The 18776-nt window shown below is 34.6% G+C and overlaps 1 protein-coding gene across 7 annotated transcripts in view; it reads left to right on the top strand.

Annotated features, from left to right (window-relative positions):
* The window catches only part of SCAPER (S-phase cyclin A associated protein in the ER), a 433964-nt gene that overhangs the window by 170829 nt on the left and 244359 nt on the right, over nucleotides 1–18776 (top strand). For all 7 annotated transcript variants that reach the window (XM_055319784.1, XM_055319782.1, XM_055319779.1 and 4 more), the window contains one exon: nucleotides 8260–8396. In XM_055319784.1, coding sequence (XP_055175759.1) covers nucleotides 8260–8396 — 137 coding nt within the window. The remainder of the gene's footprint in view (nucleotides 1–8259; nucleotides 8397–18776) is intronic.

The following is an 18776-nucleotide window of genomic DNA, read 5'->3' as shown; positions in this document are numbered from 1 at the left end:
TCTTTCTTGAGCGTCTCACTGAGGTGTCCTCCACTTCTTCTCAAGTTCAGGGAGTATCTTTATGACCATTACTTTAAATTTCTATCAGGCGTATTACTTAGGTTCATTTCCTTTCGACTTCTTATTGTGATTTTGTCTTGTTCTTTCATTAGGATGTATTCCTCTGCCTCCTCATTTTATCTAAGTCTGTGTATTTTCCTAGGTGTTAGGCAAATGAGCTACATCTCCTGCTCTTGCCTTATCTTGAAGAAATTGTATAGTGCCATGGAGTGCGGTGTCCCCTGTTAACCTGAATTCGGTGCTTCATGGCTATCTCCTGTGTGGTTTATGTGCTCCTTACTGTTGTGTCTGAGCTGGGTTTTCCTTAAGCTTAGCTGTCTGCGGTGGCTGTTTGCCTATTATGGTAGGGTTTGGTCCCTGTGTTGTTGTGTGCAAGTCTGGGCCTGCCTTGGGCTTGAGTTAAGTCAGACCATGCGTTTGTCAGCTGTGGTAGCAGCAAACTACAGGGCACTCTCCCTGTGTTGTCTCCTGAGAAGCTTTTGTTGGTGGGCAGGGCCTCCAGTCAGACCAGATGTCTGTCCCCAGCCAATTGCTGGGGCTGTAATCCTATTTTCCTGTTCCTCTGTTCAGGGTAGGAGTTACTTTGGTGTGGTGCTGACCCCTTTTGGGGCTGCTTGCATATTGGCACACTTGTGGGACTACTTTGGATGGATTCTAGTTGTGGGTATGTTGGAGGGAGAAAGTTTGCTGGAGAACATCGAGGCAGGGTGTGCTGTTAGTGAGCTGGGTAGAGTGTGTTTGGGCTGTGCTAGTTCCCATATATCCCTGTATCTTGGTGGAATCAGGAAAGGGAAATGGCATCATGAGCTCCTTTATTCTTGGAGAAGTCTTCCTAAGATCCCCCTGCAGCACATTCTCTGAGATTAGTGAACAGATCTCACTCCTGTCTAACTCTTGTTTCTATGCTATATCTCCGTGAGGGTTATGTGCCTCTCGATCATGTCTCTACCCTTCCTACCTCTTCCATGTGGCCTCTTCTCTACATTTAGCTATGGAGAACTTCCAGTCTTCCAGTTAGTTTCTGGGTTATTTATAATCACGTGGTTGTTACCTAGGTGTATTGGTGGGAGGTGAGCCTTAGGATCTTCCTACTCAGTCATCTTCCCCTGGAATCTTCTGAGGCTTGTTCTTTAGTGATTCCTCAGGAAGATCTTATTTGTATAATATTCTCTGAGGTTTTATTTTTAATGTTGGTAGCATTTATCTGTAATTTTATTCTTGAAAGTTGGTTTCACTAGATATAAAATCCTTAGCTCACATTTCTTTGAAAATACTAAATATATTACTTTTTTTTTCCTGGTATAAAATGTTACTATCAAAAAGGGACTGATAATCCTTTTAACTCACTTTTTTCCCCTGTATGTCCAAGTAATTTTTCCTTTTTCTTAAAAGCTCAGAAGTAGTAATAGGATATGTCTTGGCATTAGTGACTCTGGGTATTTTAGAGCATGTGACGTATTTTATTAGTATTTAATTATATTCTATTCAGGAAACTTTTCCTGAATTATGGTTCTTTTTTTTTTTTTAAAGATTTTTCTTTATTATTCATGGGAGACATAGAGAGAGAGAGAGAGAGAGAGACAAAGACACAGGCAGAGGGAGAAGCAGGCTCTATTCAGGGAGCCCGACGTGGGACTTGATCTTGGGTCTCCAGGATCACGCCCTGGGCTGAAGGTGGCGCTAAGCTGCTGAGCCACCCAGGCTGCCCTGAATTATAGTTCTTAATATTTGATCTGTTCCCTTGTTTTGGTTTTATTTTTCAGGGATTTCTATTTACATCTTTCACCATCTTCCTATATTTCCAGTTACTCTCAAATACTTTTTATTTCTTTAGATATAAACATTTTTTCACCTTATCATTTTTAATTGAGGCATTATTTGTGGTGTTTATTCATTCTTTGTCTTTTCATTTTTTATATTTATTTATTTATTTATTTATTTATTTATTTATTTATTTATTAATAAATTTATTTTTTATTGGTGTTCAATTTGCCAACATACAGAATAACACCCAGTACTCATCCTTCTTTTCATTTCTTAAATGATTTTTTTTTCATTTGAACTCTTCTTGTAGTCTCATGACCTAAATTTTGAATGATTAAGATGGTGATTTGTGTTTTATCATGCCTTCTACCACTTTAAAAATTTGTTTTAGGGGCACCTAGTTGGATCATTTGGTTCAGCGTCTGCCTTTGGCTTAGGTCATGGTCTCAAGGTTTTGGGATCGAGCCCCACATTGGGCTCTGCTGGCAGGCACTCCTTCTCCTCTCTGTGCTCTCTCTCACTTTCTCTCAAATAAATAAATAAATAAAGTCTTTTAAATAAATTTTGTTTTAGCTTATTTTGAAATAGTTAGATTTGATTTATTCTGTGCATTTTTTGGTGTATTTTCATCTTTTGTATTATTGCTTAATTTTGGTTAATTTTTTTCTTTTAATAGTTTTGGCTATTGATCTTGATACTTTTACATGGAATTGGTTTTATAGGACTTTTAGAATGAGTTGTGATTCAGGGTAGGTATTAAATTTCCTGGAGCGGGATCCCTGGGTGGCGCAGCGGTTTGGCGCCTGCCTTTGGCCCAGGGCGCGATCCTGGAGACCCAGGATCGAATCCCACGTCGGGCTCCCGGTGCATGGAGCCTGCTTCTCCCTCTGCCTGTGTCTCTGCCTCTCTGTGTGTGTGTGTGACTATCATAAATAAATAAAAATTAAAAAAAAATAAATAAATTTCCTGGAGCTCCTTTTCTATTCTTTTGTGTGTAAAAATACAGTAACCTGCTTTCAGAAATTTCTTGATTCTGTTTCCTTGCTCTCCTTTTATCAAGTCATTTCCCCCTTTATCGTTATTATTTCTAGTTTGCTCAATTAAATTCCTTTTGTGGCAGCTTCTTCCATAGATTGCTTTTGAGAGTTCATTGGGACTAGCCTTCACCAAATTGTTCAGTCTTTAATGCAGCTATGTTTCATTCATCTGCCACTAGAATGGGTATACTTCTCTCTGTTTTAAATGCTGTTCTCAAAATGGCCTATTGAATTCTCCAGCGAAAAATAGTTCCTTTTCTAGAATTCTGAAGTTCTTTATTCACTCGTTTCCCTTTGATTTCTCCTTCAAAGACACTGAAGGTACTGATATGTTGGCAATTTGACCTTACCTACTTCTGTTTGGGGGTTAGGAGGATACATTGTCACCTTGTCTTATTGAAAATATTTTCTATGGGTCTTGCTTTTGATATGTAATTGCTCTTTCTGTTCTATATGATAATTTAGAAATAATCTAAAACTTTGCTGCCACTGCCTTCTTCTACTCACAGTCTTCTGATACAAGCATTTTAATGATTAATCCTCATGGAAATACACCAAAATTTTCTCAACCACTCCTTAATGTTGAAAAACCTTTATACATACTTTCTATCTTCAGAAGCCATCTCAAAACTTTCCTGTATAAAGTCTTCATAGTTTTAATGCGAAAATGACTATTAATTATCCTCTGTCATATCCAACAATGTGTTTCTTTTATTACCCAAAACTGATCTGTTTCTTAGAGAAACTAAAATATAATGCAAAACACTAGAAGGAAAAATATAAAAAATTTGAAATGTGTTTACAGAAAACTGGACAAAAGACACATTTTAAGTCACAAAGGACAAGATACAAATGGTCTAACATACTAACATCAGTATTTCAGCCAACAGATTGACAGATTTACAAACAAAATAGAAATACTAGGTATGGCAAATCACTTGTGGAGATATAAATTAATTCCTGTTTTGGTTCTGTTTGGGAATATTTAATGAAAACCCTTAAAAATATCTGTAATCTGTGATGCAGGAAGTTCAGTTCCATGATTTGATCATAAGGGAAAAGTGTATTATGTGTTTAAAATTGTGACTATATGAATATTGTACTGATTTATAATATCGAAAATAAAAAAATTATCCAAATATCTAACAACAAAGCATTTAGTAAAGTTAGGTGTATTCAGGAATGGAATACCTTACAGCCACTGGATTATATTATAGAATATTATTTAATGGTATGAATGTATTTGGATTTTTTAAAAAGATTTTATTTATTTGAGAGAAAGTGAGCACGCACAAGTGAGGGTAATGGGTAAGTGAGCACTTGTGCGTGCAGAGGGAGAAGAAAAGGGAGAAGCAGGCTCCCCACTGAGCAGGGAGCCTGAAGCCAGGCTGGATCCCTGGACCCTGGGATCATGACCCAAGCTGAAGGCAGTTGCTTAAATGACTGAGCCACTCAGGCACCCATATATTTGCAATGCTAAATGAAAAAGTTTATAAAGTATCATAAATGGTGTATTCTACTTTTACAAAAACAAATATATACAAAGAAAAATGTCTGGAAGGATATACTCAAATAATTATTTTTAGGTGTATTATGGGAGATCTTTATCTCTTTTTTTTGTGTGTGCGTTGTTTTGAAGATTTTTTCTTTTTTTGTTTTTAAGATTTTATTTATTCATGAGAGACACACAGAGAGAGGCAGAGACACAGGCAGACGTAGAAGCAGGCTCCCCATGGGAGCCCAATGTGGGACTCGTTCCCAGGACCCGGGGATCACGACCTGAGCCAAAGGCTCAACCACTGAGCCACCCGGGTGTCCCTGAAGACTTTTATTTCTTAATTCTATTTATATTTCCTATAATTAACACTTACAGATTTTATATTAAGAAAAAAGTTACTATTAAGTCATAAAAATATAAATATATTCTCATTTGTTTTTAGTTTTGAGATTTAAAAAAATTTTAATATAAATGTGAGTACATAATGCATGTGTGTTTGTGTATGTAAATGTATTCTTTTTGTTTAAAAGATATGGTTTTTGATAGTTGTGGATAGATTTCCAAGTTTTTCTATATAGTGCCTGCATTTATGTGTAGGATCATAAGTGGATTCTATTAGATATGTAAATGATGTTTATAAACAACTGAAAATAGTATAATTCAGCCTTTCATAAAATTGAAAATGTCATTTAGAGTATTACTTTTCCTTGGGCAGAGGTAGAAATTTACATGGGAGACTTTGTTTCCTTGAGCCATGTTAGGTAGAAGGAATGTAGAGTACTAGAAAAGCTTCTCTCGTGAGGTTAGCCAGTTGTGGTTTTGACCTTGAGCTTTGTGACTGTGGACATAATGCCAAACCTCTTTGAGCCATTGTTAAACATGTTGTGAAATGTAAACATATTGCCACCTGTTCTATGGGGTTAAGATTATAGGAAATAATGTATGCAATTTAGCCCTTTGCTGATCACATATTAAGTATTCAAAAAATGATAACCTGGATGGTGATTTCACATACGACTTGCTTTGTACCATGTATCCTTAGGAGATATGGCAAGAGGGTTATCTTTATTTATTTATATTTTTGCTTTCTTTTGATGTGAGACCTGGGTTATTTTTTTCTAGTTGGATTTGAAATAAAGGTGTCCTATGCAACAGGCTTCGCTTATCAAAGAAAATAATTGCTTTTGCTTTTGAGAGAGTATTTTCTCCCTTTGCCTATAGAGTTTTTGGTTTATTTTTATTTTTTGGTACCTTATGATTTGAAAACTTTCATAGTAAGTACAATTCTGTGGCCCAAACTCATTTTCCAGCCATATCGCTAAGGTAGTAGCCAAAAGTATAGACACTCTAATCATACTGTCTGATTTAAATTTAGGCTTTATTACTTTACTATCTGAAAAAGTTGCTCAGTTATGATTTTGACTGTCTTTGGGCAAGTAATTTGACTTTTTGTGTTTGTTCTCACAGTTTCAATGGGAATAATAAACATACACACCTTCTAAGTATATTCCAAGTATAGTTTAAAGGACTGAATGAGTGATTATATGTAAAGTACTTAGCTTAATAATAAGCCTTCATTAATATTTTTTGTTTTTTTAACTTGAGATTTAATTGACATATAACACTGTATTAGTTTTATGTGTACACCATAATGTTTGAATGTGTATATATTTATGTGTGTGTGTATATATATATATGTGTATATATATATATATATAGTGAAGTAATTATCACAACTAATTAATTAACATCCATCACCACATATAGTTACAACTTTTTGTGATGGGAATTTTTATGATCCACTGTCTTGGAAACTTTCAAACATACCATACAGTATTGTTAAATATAGTTACGATGCTTTACATCCTCCGGATTTATTTATCTTATATAATTGAAAGTTTGCACCTTTTGAGCACCTTCACTCTTTTGACCATAAATACTGTTATTAGCTCTTACCACATTACTCTTTTCTTACTTGTTTATTTAATGCATACTTATTGATTGTCTACCATATGCCAGGCACAGTTCCAGATACAGAAACATCAGTAAGCAAAACAAAGTCCTTGCCCTCATGAAACTTATATTCTAGTGCAAGAGATTGCAAATGAAAATTTGATGTTAAGCAAATCCTATGAAGAAAAATAAACAGAATAAAGAGATGGCAAATAGTAGAGGGTGTTACTTAGGATTGGGTATTCATTTTAGCTGAGACTGTGCAAATATCTGGAAGAAGAATATTCTTGGGTAAGGGAACAACATATATAGATTCCTGAGGCAGTAACATTCCTGGTGAATATGAGAAGCAATATCTACTCTACTGTGGATGGAGCAGAGTGAGAAAATGATAAGAGCTTGTGGGCCATTTTGGATTTTACTTTAAATGTGATGAAATGGCGTGATTTTGATAAGAGGAATAATGTGTTGTGATTAATGTTTTAAAAATATCACTGACTACTTTTGTAATGAAAAGACTTGAAGTAGAAGCTGGGAAACCAGTTAAGAGACTGTTGGTAGTACAGACAAGAGCTGATGATGGTGGTAGGCAGAAGTGATTGGATTTGGGATGAATTTTGGGATCTATTTGGAAGTAGAGCTCTTAGGATTTGCTGATGTATTGAATATGAGCAGTTGTATAAAGGATAGTACCATTTACTGAAATGGGAAATCCTGAGTAACTATGTATATGGGGAGCATAAATGTTTTGTTATGGACTGTTATTTGGAAATGCTCATGTTGGAAATACTCCATCTAAGTGGACATTTTTAGACAGTTTGATATGGGCGTGGAGTTCAGAGGAGAGGTCAAGGCTAGAGATAAAAATCTGTGAATTGCCTTTGTATAAATAATATTTCAAGTCACTACACTTGATGAGTGAGTTTGGATAGAGAAGAATAGCTCTGGGATACTCCAACATTTACTGATCAAGCAGAGCCAAAGGATGCACCAAAGAAGATTTAGAAGGCACAGCTGGTAGCGTAATATTTGGAAGCCTAGTGAAGAAAAGGTGTCAGGAAAGAGGAAGTGATTTAGGGTATTAGAAATTTGAGGAGAAAGTCGAAAATAATTTCTAGAAAGAGTGTGTGGAGAAAATAGTTTAAGGTTCTTTGGTTGCCTGGCAATATTAGAGGCCATTTGAGATGTAATGTCATAAATTTAATGTGAGAGTAGTCAACATAGTTCATAATTATAGCCACATTAATCTGCCCAGGTATGTGTACAGAGTAGCGTGAGAGCTGGATTTAGAGTTAGTATTTTGCCATGAAAGTATGAATAAAGAAGAGAGGGGAAGGGAACGTACATGCTAAGAAGTATTATAGTGAGGGCTGTAAAATCTAACATTGATAAGGAGGGATATGAGGGCAGACTTTCTGTGTTCCATCCAAACCAGATCTCTGTTGCCAATAATCACATTCTACTTTCATCTCTGCTTGTGTTTTATGAGATGCCCTTTTTTTTATTTTTCCTTTCTGTCATCTTTCCCAGCTCCCAGCCCAAAGAAAAACACATAGATCCAATATCCATGCATTTAAATTCAGTCCATTCTTCAAGACTGGACAGTGCTTTTGTTTCCCTTTTGAACTCTTCCTAATTGGCACTTATTGGTTGATATTGTAGATTTGTGTTTGTGTGTTCATATATATATTTACCTCTTATTCTGCACTGTGGTTGTGAGGAATAGGCGTATGTCCTTGTATCTTTAGCATTCATCACAACTGATGTGCAGCAAAAGTTTGATAAGTCAATGAAGTCTTAAGTAGAACAATTTCTTCCAAAGCAATTGTGAAAACCAGCATTTCATAAAGATTACTTTTACTTTCATCTGTATACTCTTTTATACTCACTATAGTCTGTATGTTTTTTAACAGGCATCATCATCATCATTATTTATTTATCTTGCAGGAGCATCTTTCCTTAAAGAAGTATATTATTGATGTTGTGGTTGAAAGTGCAGCTCTACCAGAGTCTTTGAAAGATGGAGAAGAGCGGCAGAAAAATAAAAAAAAAGCCAAAAAGATAAAAGCCCGGATGAACTCCAGGTACTCTAAATATCCTTAAAAACAAAATAAAAACTGTTAGTGATACATCCTTTTTTAATGTAGATCTAAGGAATACCCTCTGCCCTCCACAAAAGTTTAAACTTGTTTGCTTTAAGAAAGCCTTGAAAATAATATTGATGAGCTTAACTTATAGCCACTTTCTTTGATTGAGAAAGAAAACTGCCTATCGATCTAAAGCCCTTGCTTTCACCTGTTTAGAGCTCTTCCTATAATTGGATGCCAAAGCTCTGCCAAACTTGTGCCTCCTCCAGCATACAGTAGTATGTTTAAATATGTGTAAACGAATCCTATTTTTCTTTCCAACTATTGATTTTTAAATGAAGCATCAAAGAAAATCAATAGCAATCAACAAATAGGAGTCTGCTGGCTGTAGTGTCAAATCCCCTGCCTAGGTTTAATCAATTTGGTTGCCTGTCACAACAAGAAAAAGTTCAAGAAATATCTTGAAATGGAAAGTGAGTTCTTAGACCTGTAGTTTATCATCAGCCTCCAAAGTAACATCTGAGGATCAGACAGCTATGTAGTACATCATTACCTCAGATGCTTTGAGCATCACCTGATGACTGATGAGTCTTATTCAGGACACAAATGTAGTTTCTCCTTAGTGGATAATTCTTGCCATTTGGAGGAAGGTAATCTAAATACGTTGTTTTACCTTCATTAGTAAATGTTATGGAAGTTGGAGGAGCTTGACCCCATGGGATTATAGAAATATAGTTCTAGGAGGTGAATGGTGGTTATTGCTCTGTGGTTTCCAATTTCAGATTGAAATTGTTTCATCTTCCAGAAACAGCAAAAACTTGCAGAGTACTCATTTAAGCAAATAACAGAAAGGCTTTTTTGATTGTATTTTTTTGTGATCCTCTAAGTTTCTAAAAATAGTTTCACAGTATACTTGAAGGTATTACTGACCTTCATTCAGTTCTAGTTTATGCCAAGAACTTGCTGACCTTCTGACACTGAAATGCTATCCAGCCCATTTTTGTGAGTTCTTTTTTGTCCTCTGTGTACACATTCCCTTGGTAAGCTCCCCCAGCCCTGTGGCTCTAAATATCCTCCTACTTAGTGACGACCTCCCATTTTATATCTTCAATTTTACTCAGACCCAAGCTCCTGTTTTCTCCCTCACCCCACTCTCCAAAACCCCTCTTTGTCCCATAGTCTTCTCTGTCTCAATAAATGGATACTCTACTCTAGCTTTGTATGCCAAAACCCTTGAAGTCATCCTTGACCTTTCTCTTTCTTTCATGCCTCACATCCAGTCCGACTGCAAATAATATTAGCTTTGATTTAAAATATATTCAGGAAAAATTAAAAAATATATTCAGAATTTGACTACCTTTCTCTAACTTCACTGTTTCCCCTGAAGCTCTGTGACTAGGATTCTTGTTTCTGCCCTTGCTTCCTTGTAGTCTATTCTAAACACTCAAGCCAGAGTGAATCTACTACAACGTAAATTAGATCATGTCACTTCTCTTCTCAAAACCTCAGATTTCCTCTTCCCGTATATCCATACACCTTTTTCCCTTGCCTACTTCGTCCTTGCTCAAATGTCACCCATTTCCTGAGGCTTTCCTCAAGAGCTTGACGTGTTTTGTTTGTTTTTTGAAACATAGGTAGTGATAATTTATTATGTATTCTTAAAATTATAGGAAAAAATACCTATGATTCCGTTGCTAATATTTTGGCATATATATCCTTTTTATGCATACTTAGCTATATCTATAGATTTTATTCTTCATCACAGTGTGATTTATTCAAGTGATGTGTAGAGATATCCGGTGTGGTTTGTTGACTTTTGACAAATCTAGATACTCATGTAATCTATACCCCTATCAAAAATTGTCTTTGTGCCTCTTTCCAGTTAGTTTCTCATTACCCCTGGCCTTTTATAATCACTGCCCTGCTTTCTATTATAGAATATTTTTTCCTGTTCTGGTAAGGCATACAAATGAAATCAAACTCCCTGTGGCTGGCTTCTTTTACTAAGTGTACTGTTTTTTAGATATATCAGTGTTATCGTATGTAGGTAGTTTGATTCTTTTTATTGTTGCACATATTCATTGTGTGCATATCCTACAATTTTCATTTATTCATCTGTTGATAGACTCATGGGTTTCCAGTTTTGGGCATTTGTAAGTCAAGCTCTCCTCAAGTCTTTGGGTATACATGTGTTTTCCTTTCTCCTGGGTAAATACCTAGAAGTGGAATACTACACCATTTTCCATAATGCTGTACTCTTTACACTTCAATCAGCAATCTGTGGGAGTTCCACTTGCTCCACAGTCTTGCCAATAGACACTTGATATTTTTAGTTTTTAAAATTTTATCCTGTTTCAGCAGGAATGTAGTGGTATCTCATTGTGGTTCTAATTTGCATTTCCATAGTGACTAATAATACATATATTGAGCATCTTTTCATGTGCTTTTTAACCATTTAGTATCTTTATGAAGTGGCTGTTGAAGGTTTTTGCCTATCTTAAAAATTGAGTTGTCATCTTTTGCGTTGTTTATATAATCGGACTACAAAGTTCTTTGTCAGATATATGTATTGCAAAGTTATTCTTGCAGTCCGGAAATTGCCTATTAAAATTTCCTGAAGATAGCCTTTGATAAGCAAAGGTTTTTTTCTTGTGATGGTGTCTCTTTTGGGTTTTGGGTTCTAAAAGGTCTCTGAACAAAGGTAAAAAGAAACTGTATTTTTTTAATAGAAGCTTTGTAAGTTTATCTTTTGCATTTAGGCTTATGATTCATCTTGAATAAATTAATGGGTATAATATGAAGCATTGATCCAAGTTTGTTTTTCCATATAGGTAACCAGTTGTTCCAACAGTATTAGCTGAAAAGGTTTCTTTTCCTATTATACTCTCTGTTAGCATTTATGCATTATGTTAGCTATCATTTTTTGTAGATACCCTTTATCAGGTTGAGGAAGCTGTTTTTATTCTTAGTTTCCTGAGAACTTTTTTCATAGGCTGATATTCTGTTTTCAAATGCCTTTTCTGCATTTATTGAAATGTACCTTTTAATTTTATCAATTAAGTTCATCATATTGCTCTTTTAATAATAGTTTTATTGAGATATATTAACATCCTATACAGTTCACCCATAAAAACTATACAACTCTATATTGATTATTGAGGTATAATTGACATAAAACATTATATTAGTTTCAGGTGCACAACATAATGATTTGATGCTTTTGTATATTGTAAAATGATCACCACAGTAAGTCATTAGCATCTGTCACCACACAGTTATAGAATTTTTTTCTTTAAGATTTACTCTCAGTAGCTTTCAAATAAACAGTACAGTATTATCAACTATAGTTGCCTTGCTTACATTTACTTTATAACTGGAAGTTTGTACTTTTTGACTCTCCTCTACTACTTTGCCTACCCTCATGTGACAACAACCAATCTGTTCATCTGTGAGCTTCGTTGTTTTTTGGGTTTTCTTTTCTTTTTTTTTGGTTATCAAAATGTATCATGTGGTGTTTGTCTTTGACTTATTTCACTTAGCATAATGCCTTCAAAGTCCATCCATGTTGTTGCAAACGGCAAAATTTCATTCATTTTTATAGCTGAGTAATATTTTACTGTATATGTATGTGCATATATACATATGTATACACAAACATACACACTGCATTTTCTTTATCCATTCATCTGTTGGACAGATTACTTCTGTATCTTGGCTATTGTAAATAATGTTGCAATGAACATTGGGTGCACATGTTTTTTCAAGTTAACATTTTCATTTTCTTTGAGTAAATACCCAGAAGTGGAATCAGTGAATTGTATGAGACTTTTATTTTCAGTTTTTTTGAGGAACATCTGTACTGTTTTCCATAGTGGCTATGCCAATTTACATCTCAACAGTCCACATGAGTTTCCCTTTTCTCCATATCCGCATCAACACTTGTTATTTCTTGCCTTTTTTATATAGTCATTCTGACAGGTTTGAGTTGATATATCATTGTGGTTTCGATTTGCATTTCTCCTATGATTAGTAATGTACTTTTTTCCATGTGTCTGTTGGGTATCTCTGTATCATCTTTGAAAAATGTCTTCTGCCCATCTTTTAATCAGATTTTGTTATTTAATTGTACGAGTCCTTTATATATTTTGGACACTAGTCTTTTATCAGATATATGATTTGCAAATACTTTATCCGTCTTGTAGGTTACCTATTTTGTTTACAGTTTCTTTTGCTTGTTAGTTTGATGTATTCACACTTGTTGATTTTTGTTTTTGTTGTCTTTGCTTTCAGTGTCAAATCCAAAAGAATCATTACCTAGATCAATGTAAAGGAGCTTACTACCTATGTTTTCTTATAGGGTTTTATGATGTACTGTCTAAAATCCATTTTTAGTTAATTTTTATATATATGGTGTAAGATAGTGTTCCACTTTCATTTGCATTTCATGTGACTGTCCAGTTTTTTAAAATAATCTTTATTAAAACACAGTCCTTACCCTTTTATATATTCTTAACTCCTTTATTGTATATATATTGACCATATATGCATGTTTTTTTCTGGGCTCTCTGTTCTATTGATCAATGTGTTCTTTTTTATGCCAATACCATACTGTTTTGATTACTATAGCTTTGTAATATAGTTTAAAATTAGAGCATGATAGCTCCAGCTTTGTTCTTTCTGAGGATTTCTTTGGCTACTTGGTTCTTTTGTAGTTTCAGACAGATTTGAAAATTATTTTTTCTAGTCCTGTGAAAAATGTCATTGGAATTTTGATATGGATTGCATTGAATTGGTAGATTGCTTTGTGTATTTTGAACTTTTCTTTTGGTAGTTCAAGTAGTGTGTATTGGACATTTTAACAATATTAATTCTTCCAATCCATGAACATGGAATATCTATCCATTTATTCAATGTTTTCTTCAATTTCTTTCATTGGTGTCTTACAGCTTTTAGTGTACAGGTCTTTCACATTCTTGATTAAATTTACTTCTAGATATTTTATTTTTTTGATGCAATTGTAAATGGTATTATTTTTTACATTTCTCTTTCTGATAGTTATTGAGCGTAGAAACACAACATATTTCCATATTTTGATTTTGTAGTGCGACCTTACTAAATTTGTCTATTCTAACAGTGTTTTGGTGGAGTCTTTAGGGATATATATAGATATATCTATATATCTATATATATCTGTGTGTGTATATATATTATCATGTTATCTGCAAACAGTGACAGTCTTATTTCTTCCCTATCAATTTAGATGTCTTCCATTTCTTTTTCTTGCCCCATTACTCTGGCCAGTACTATAATACTATGCTGAATAAAAGTTGTGAGAGTAAGCATCCTTATCTCATTCCTTATCTTAGAAGAAAAGCTTGCAGCTTTTTTTTTTTTTTAAATTTTTTTATTTATTTATGATAGTCACAGAGAGAGAGAGAGGCAGAGACACAGGCAGAGGGAGAAGCAGGCTCCATGCACCGGGAGCCCGACGTGGGATTCGATCCCGGGTCTCCAGGATCGCGCCCCGGGCCAAAGGCAGGCGCCAAACCGCTGCGCCACCCAGGGATCCCAAGCTTGCAGCTTTTGATCATTGAGTATGATGTTAGCTGTGGCCTTGTCATATATAGCCTTTATTATGTTTGCATATATACACACACACACACACACACACACATATATCCTCTATACCCATATGATTGAGAATTTTTATCTCATATAGATGTTGAGTTTTATCAAATGCTTTTTCTGCATCTATCAAAACGATAATATTATTTTAATTTTTCCTTTTGTTAATGTGGTTTATTACATTGATTCATTTGTGGACATTGAGCCATCCTTGTATCTTTGGAATAAATCTCACGTAATCATAGAGTATGATCCTTTTAATGTATTGTTGAATTTGGTTTCTTAATAGTTTATTGAGGAGTCTGTGTTAATTTTTGAATATTAAATTAAGCTTATATTCCTGGAATAAACCCCATTTCCTTATTATGTATTGTCTTTTCTATATATTGTTGAATTTAATTTTTAACTTTTTATGAAGGGTTGTTACATTTATGTTTATGATATATATTGATCGGTAGTTACTTGCAATGTCTTTGTATCGAGAGAACATTGGCATCACCAAATGAGTTGAGAACTATTCCCTTTTCCATTTTTGAAGGGATTTCTATAAGATTGGGGTTATTTCTTATTCTAATCATATTTTTTCATCAGTTTTGGTAATTTGTGTCTTTCAAGTAGTTTATCCATTTGATCTAAGTCATTGAATTTACTAATATAAAGCTGCATCTAGAATTCCATTATACTTACGGTCTCTGGTACTGCACGTTAAGAAACTTGGAAGTCAACACTTACTCCATCCTAACAACAAGTCAAAATCTGAACATACTGAACAATTAGCAACCATTCTTAAGATCCGTAAGAGAAGTGAAGTAACAGGGCAAACTGTGGCCCCTAAAAGTGTAAAGGCAGACAGGCAAGTAGAGAGAATCACAGGTTACTAGATCAGATACCTGTAAGCAGAAACTTCTATAGAAACTAGTCCTGGGATAAGAAAATCTCTGTCGCTGGAGGCTACGTATGTACTGAGAGTCAAAACTACATTGAATGTCACAGAAAAATCCCATCACGTTTCTGCTTCCAGGAAGGGGATAGGGAGCCATTTTTATATACCAGACTATTCTGTTCTTAAAAAGTGTCTGCCCTCAGACAAAACTGTTTAATCAGAGCCTAATCTGCTGGTGTTTTAGCAAAAATTAAGGGACTCGAGGGAAGGGAAATACATTTCCTTTAATTTTCCATGTGAAGGAAGGGAGGGAGAAGGGAAATACCCAACTCCAACTTCTCTTGCCTTTCTGTCCAACCTGAAGGGACAAAGGAGACTGAGAGGCACCTGTGAAGTTTATAGTAAAGAGGCACAATAGAAGTATAATAAAAGACTGAGACATAATCATGGGAAAAGAGAATACTCTCCCTATTCCTTACTACCATATTACTAAAGGCCTATTTATAACAGTTCCATATACCTAGTCTAGCTGTCAAGTAAAAATATAAGGCTTACTAAAAGATAAAATATGGTTTGAAGAGATAGAGCAAGCATCAGAATTAGAGCCAGGGATGTTGGGATTATTACACTGGGAATTTAAATCAAGTATGATAAATATACTAAGTGCTCTAATGGATAAAGTAGACTGTGAAGAAGAGTTGGACAATTTAAACAGATGAAAATTCTAAGAGAGACACAAAAAAAATGCTAGAGATTAAAAACTACAGTAGAAATGAAGAGTACCTTTGATGGGCTTCTTAGCACACTGGACATGACTGAAGAAAGAATCTCTGAGCTTGAGAATATTGCAAAAGAAACTTCTGCCCCAGGGTACCTGTGTGGCCTCAATCGGTTAAACATTGGACTCTTGATTTTAGCTCAGATCATGATCTCAGAGTCCTGGGATCAGCACTGCATCAGGCTCTGTGCTGAGCAGCTTAAGGATTCTTTTTCTCCTCTCTCTTTGCCCCTCCCTTCCCCTCCCACTCTTGCAAATGCATGTTTGCTCTCTCTCTTTCTCAAAGAAATAAATCTTTTTTTTTTTTAAGTAGTTTCCCTCCCTCCCCCAAACCCTGAAATAGACTCACAAATACAGAGAACAAACGGATGGTTGCCAAAGGGTACAGGGAGGGGGAGAGAGAGGAGTGAAATAGGTGAAGGGGACAAAAACGTAATATCTAAGAACTGTGGGACAGCTGCAAGACATTTAACATATGTAATGAGAATACCTGAAGGAGAAGGTAGGCAGAAGGAAGAAAAGCAGTATTTGAAGCAATGTTGGCTGAGAATTTCTCCAAATTAATTTCAGACACCAAACTACAGATCCAGGAGATTCAGAGAATACCAATAATGATAAATGACCTCCCCCAAAAAACCCAGATGATACATTAGCATATCATATTCAAGTTGCAGAAAAACAGAGATAAAAAGAATCTTGAAAGAAGACAGAGTTTTAAAAAATGACATACTTACAGAGGACCAAAGAAAGAACTATATCTAGTGTCTTCTCAAAAAGTATGCACACAAGTTCATCTGGAGCATTCACTAAGGTAGACCGCATCTGAGGCTGCAAAACATCTTAATGAATTTAAAAGAATAGAAATCATACAGTGACTGTTCTCAGACCATATAAAATTACTGTGGAAAACATTAATAGACTACTGAAAAATCCCCAAATGCTTGGTGATTTGAGAAAACACCTTTTTTTTATAAAAAAGGTTTTATTTATTTATTTGAGAAAGAGACAGAAATAGCAACAGAGAGCATGAGCTGGGAGGAAAGAGATAAACAGGCCCTCCTCTGAGCGGGTAAGCCCAGTGTAGGTCTTGATCCCAAGACCCTGGAATTATGACCTGAGCCAAAGGCACACACTTAATTAACTGAGCCACCCAGGTGCCCCAAGAAAACACTTTTAATTAACACATTGGTTAAAGAAGAAATCTCAAGAGAAATTTAAAAAATTATTTTGACCTAAATGAAAATGAAAACATAAGTTATTAAGATTTGTGGGATGCAATGATAGCAGTACTTAGAATTAAATTTATATATTAGAAAAGAAGAAAGATCTAAAATCAGTCATCTAAGATTTCACCTTAGGAAACTAGTAAAAGAAAAAATTAAGTCTGAAATAAGCAGAACAAAAGAAAAAAAGTTATAGCAGAAATTAATGAAATTGAAAAGAAGAAGTCAGTAAGGAAAATCAGCAATACTGACATCAATAATACTGGTTCTTTGAAAGATAAAATTGATAAGCTTTTAGTCAGGCTAAGAAAAAAAGTCACAAATAAATATCAGAAACGAAAGATGGAAACATCCCAGAGACCTTAAAAGGATAATAAATATTATGAATATCTCTTTGTTCACAAATTTGATAACCTAGGTGAAAAGACATAATTTGCCACAACTCACACAAAGAAATGGACAATTTAAATAAGGCTTATATCTATTGAAGAAGTTGAATCAATAATTAATACACTTCTAAAACAAAATACCAGACCCAGATAGGCTCATTGGTGAAGTCTACCAACATTGAAGGGAGAAATTATACTAGTTCTTTATGGTGTCTTTCAGAGAATAGAAGTAGAAAGAATACTTCTTAACTCATTCTGTGATGCCACTATTACTTTAATATTAAAACCAGACAAAGATTTAGATATTAGGATCCTGACAAGAAAACTACGATGACAAATCTTTCTTGTGGGTATATCCAAAAATCCTCAAAATAATTTTAGCAAATTAAATCCAACAATGGTGTATATCCCAACTATGACCAAGTGAGATATATCTCAGATACTCAAGACTGGTTCGAGTAATATAATCCATCATCTCCATAAGGCTAAAGAAAAATCACATGATCATATCAATAGATGCAGAAAAAACTTACAAACAAGAAAACTTATAAAACAAAACCCAACACATAATCACAACAAAAACTCTCCATAAACTAGGAGTAGAAGGGAACTTCCTCAACTTTTTAGAGTATCTACAATATATATATATATATACAACTGATATGATACTTAGTGGGAAAAGCCAGAAGCTTTCCCATTAAGATCAGGAACAAGCCAAGGGTCCCCCTCACCTCTCATTTTTCACATTGTAGTGGAAGCCCCAGCTAATGCAAGAAAACAAGACAAAGAAATAAAAAGTGTCCTTGGAATGATGGGGAAGAAACAAAACTGTCCTTGTTTGCAGATGACATGATTATCTACATAGGAAGTTTGAAAAATTGACAAAAAAATCTTGGAACTAATAATTATATTAAAGTTTCAAGATACAAGGTTAATACACAATGGTCAATTATTTTTCTATATATTGGCAGTGAATACAGCATTTGAAATAAAAACAAAACAAAACAGTTTAAATGCTTAGGTATAAATCTAACAAAATATGTATATTAGATACATACATAACAAAATTAAATGCTTAGGTATAAATCTAACAAAATATGTATAAGTTCTGTATAGGAAAACTATAAAACCCTATTAAAAGAGAAAAATGGTAGTTGTACATCTGAGACTAATTTAACATTGTGTGTCAATTATACTCAATTTTTTTAAAAGTAAGAAATGGAGAAATAATATTTCATGTTTATAAATGCAGTGACTTGATATTGTCAACATGTCAGTTCTTCTCAAATTGATCTACAGATTTAATGCAACCCCAGTCAAAATCCCAGCAAGTTATATTGGCAAAGTGATTCTAAAGTTTATATGGAGAGGCAAAGAGCCAGAATAGTCAACACACTATTGAAAGAGAAGAACAAAGTTGGAGGACTGACACTACCAGACTTCAGAACTTACTGTAAAGCTATAGTAATTAAGACAGTA

This window comes from Nyctereutes procyonoides, unplaced genomic scaffold (assembly GCF_905146905.1).
Source record: "Nyctereutes procyonoides isolate TBG_1078 unplaced genomic scaffold, NYPRO_anot_genome, whole genome shotgun sequence".
Lineage (NCBI taxonomy): Eukaryota > Metazoa > Chordata > Mammalia > Carnivora > Canidae > Nyctereutes > Nyctereutes procyonoides.
This window is presented reverse-complemented; position numbering and strand designations above follow the sequence as displayed.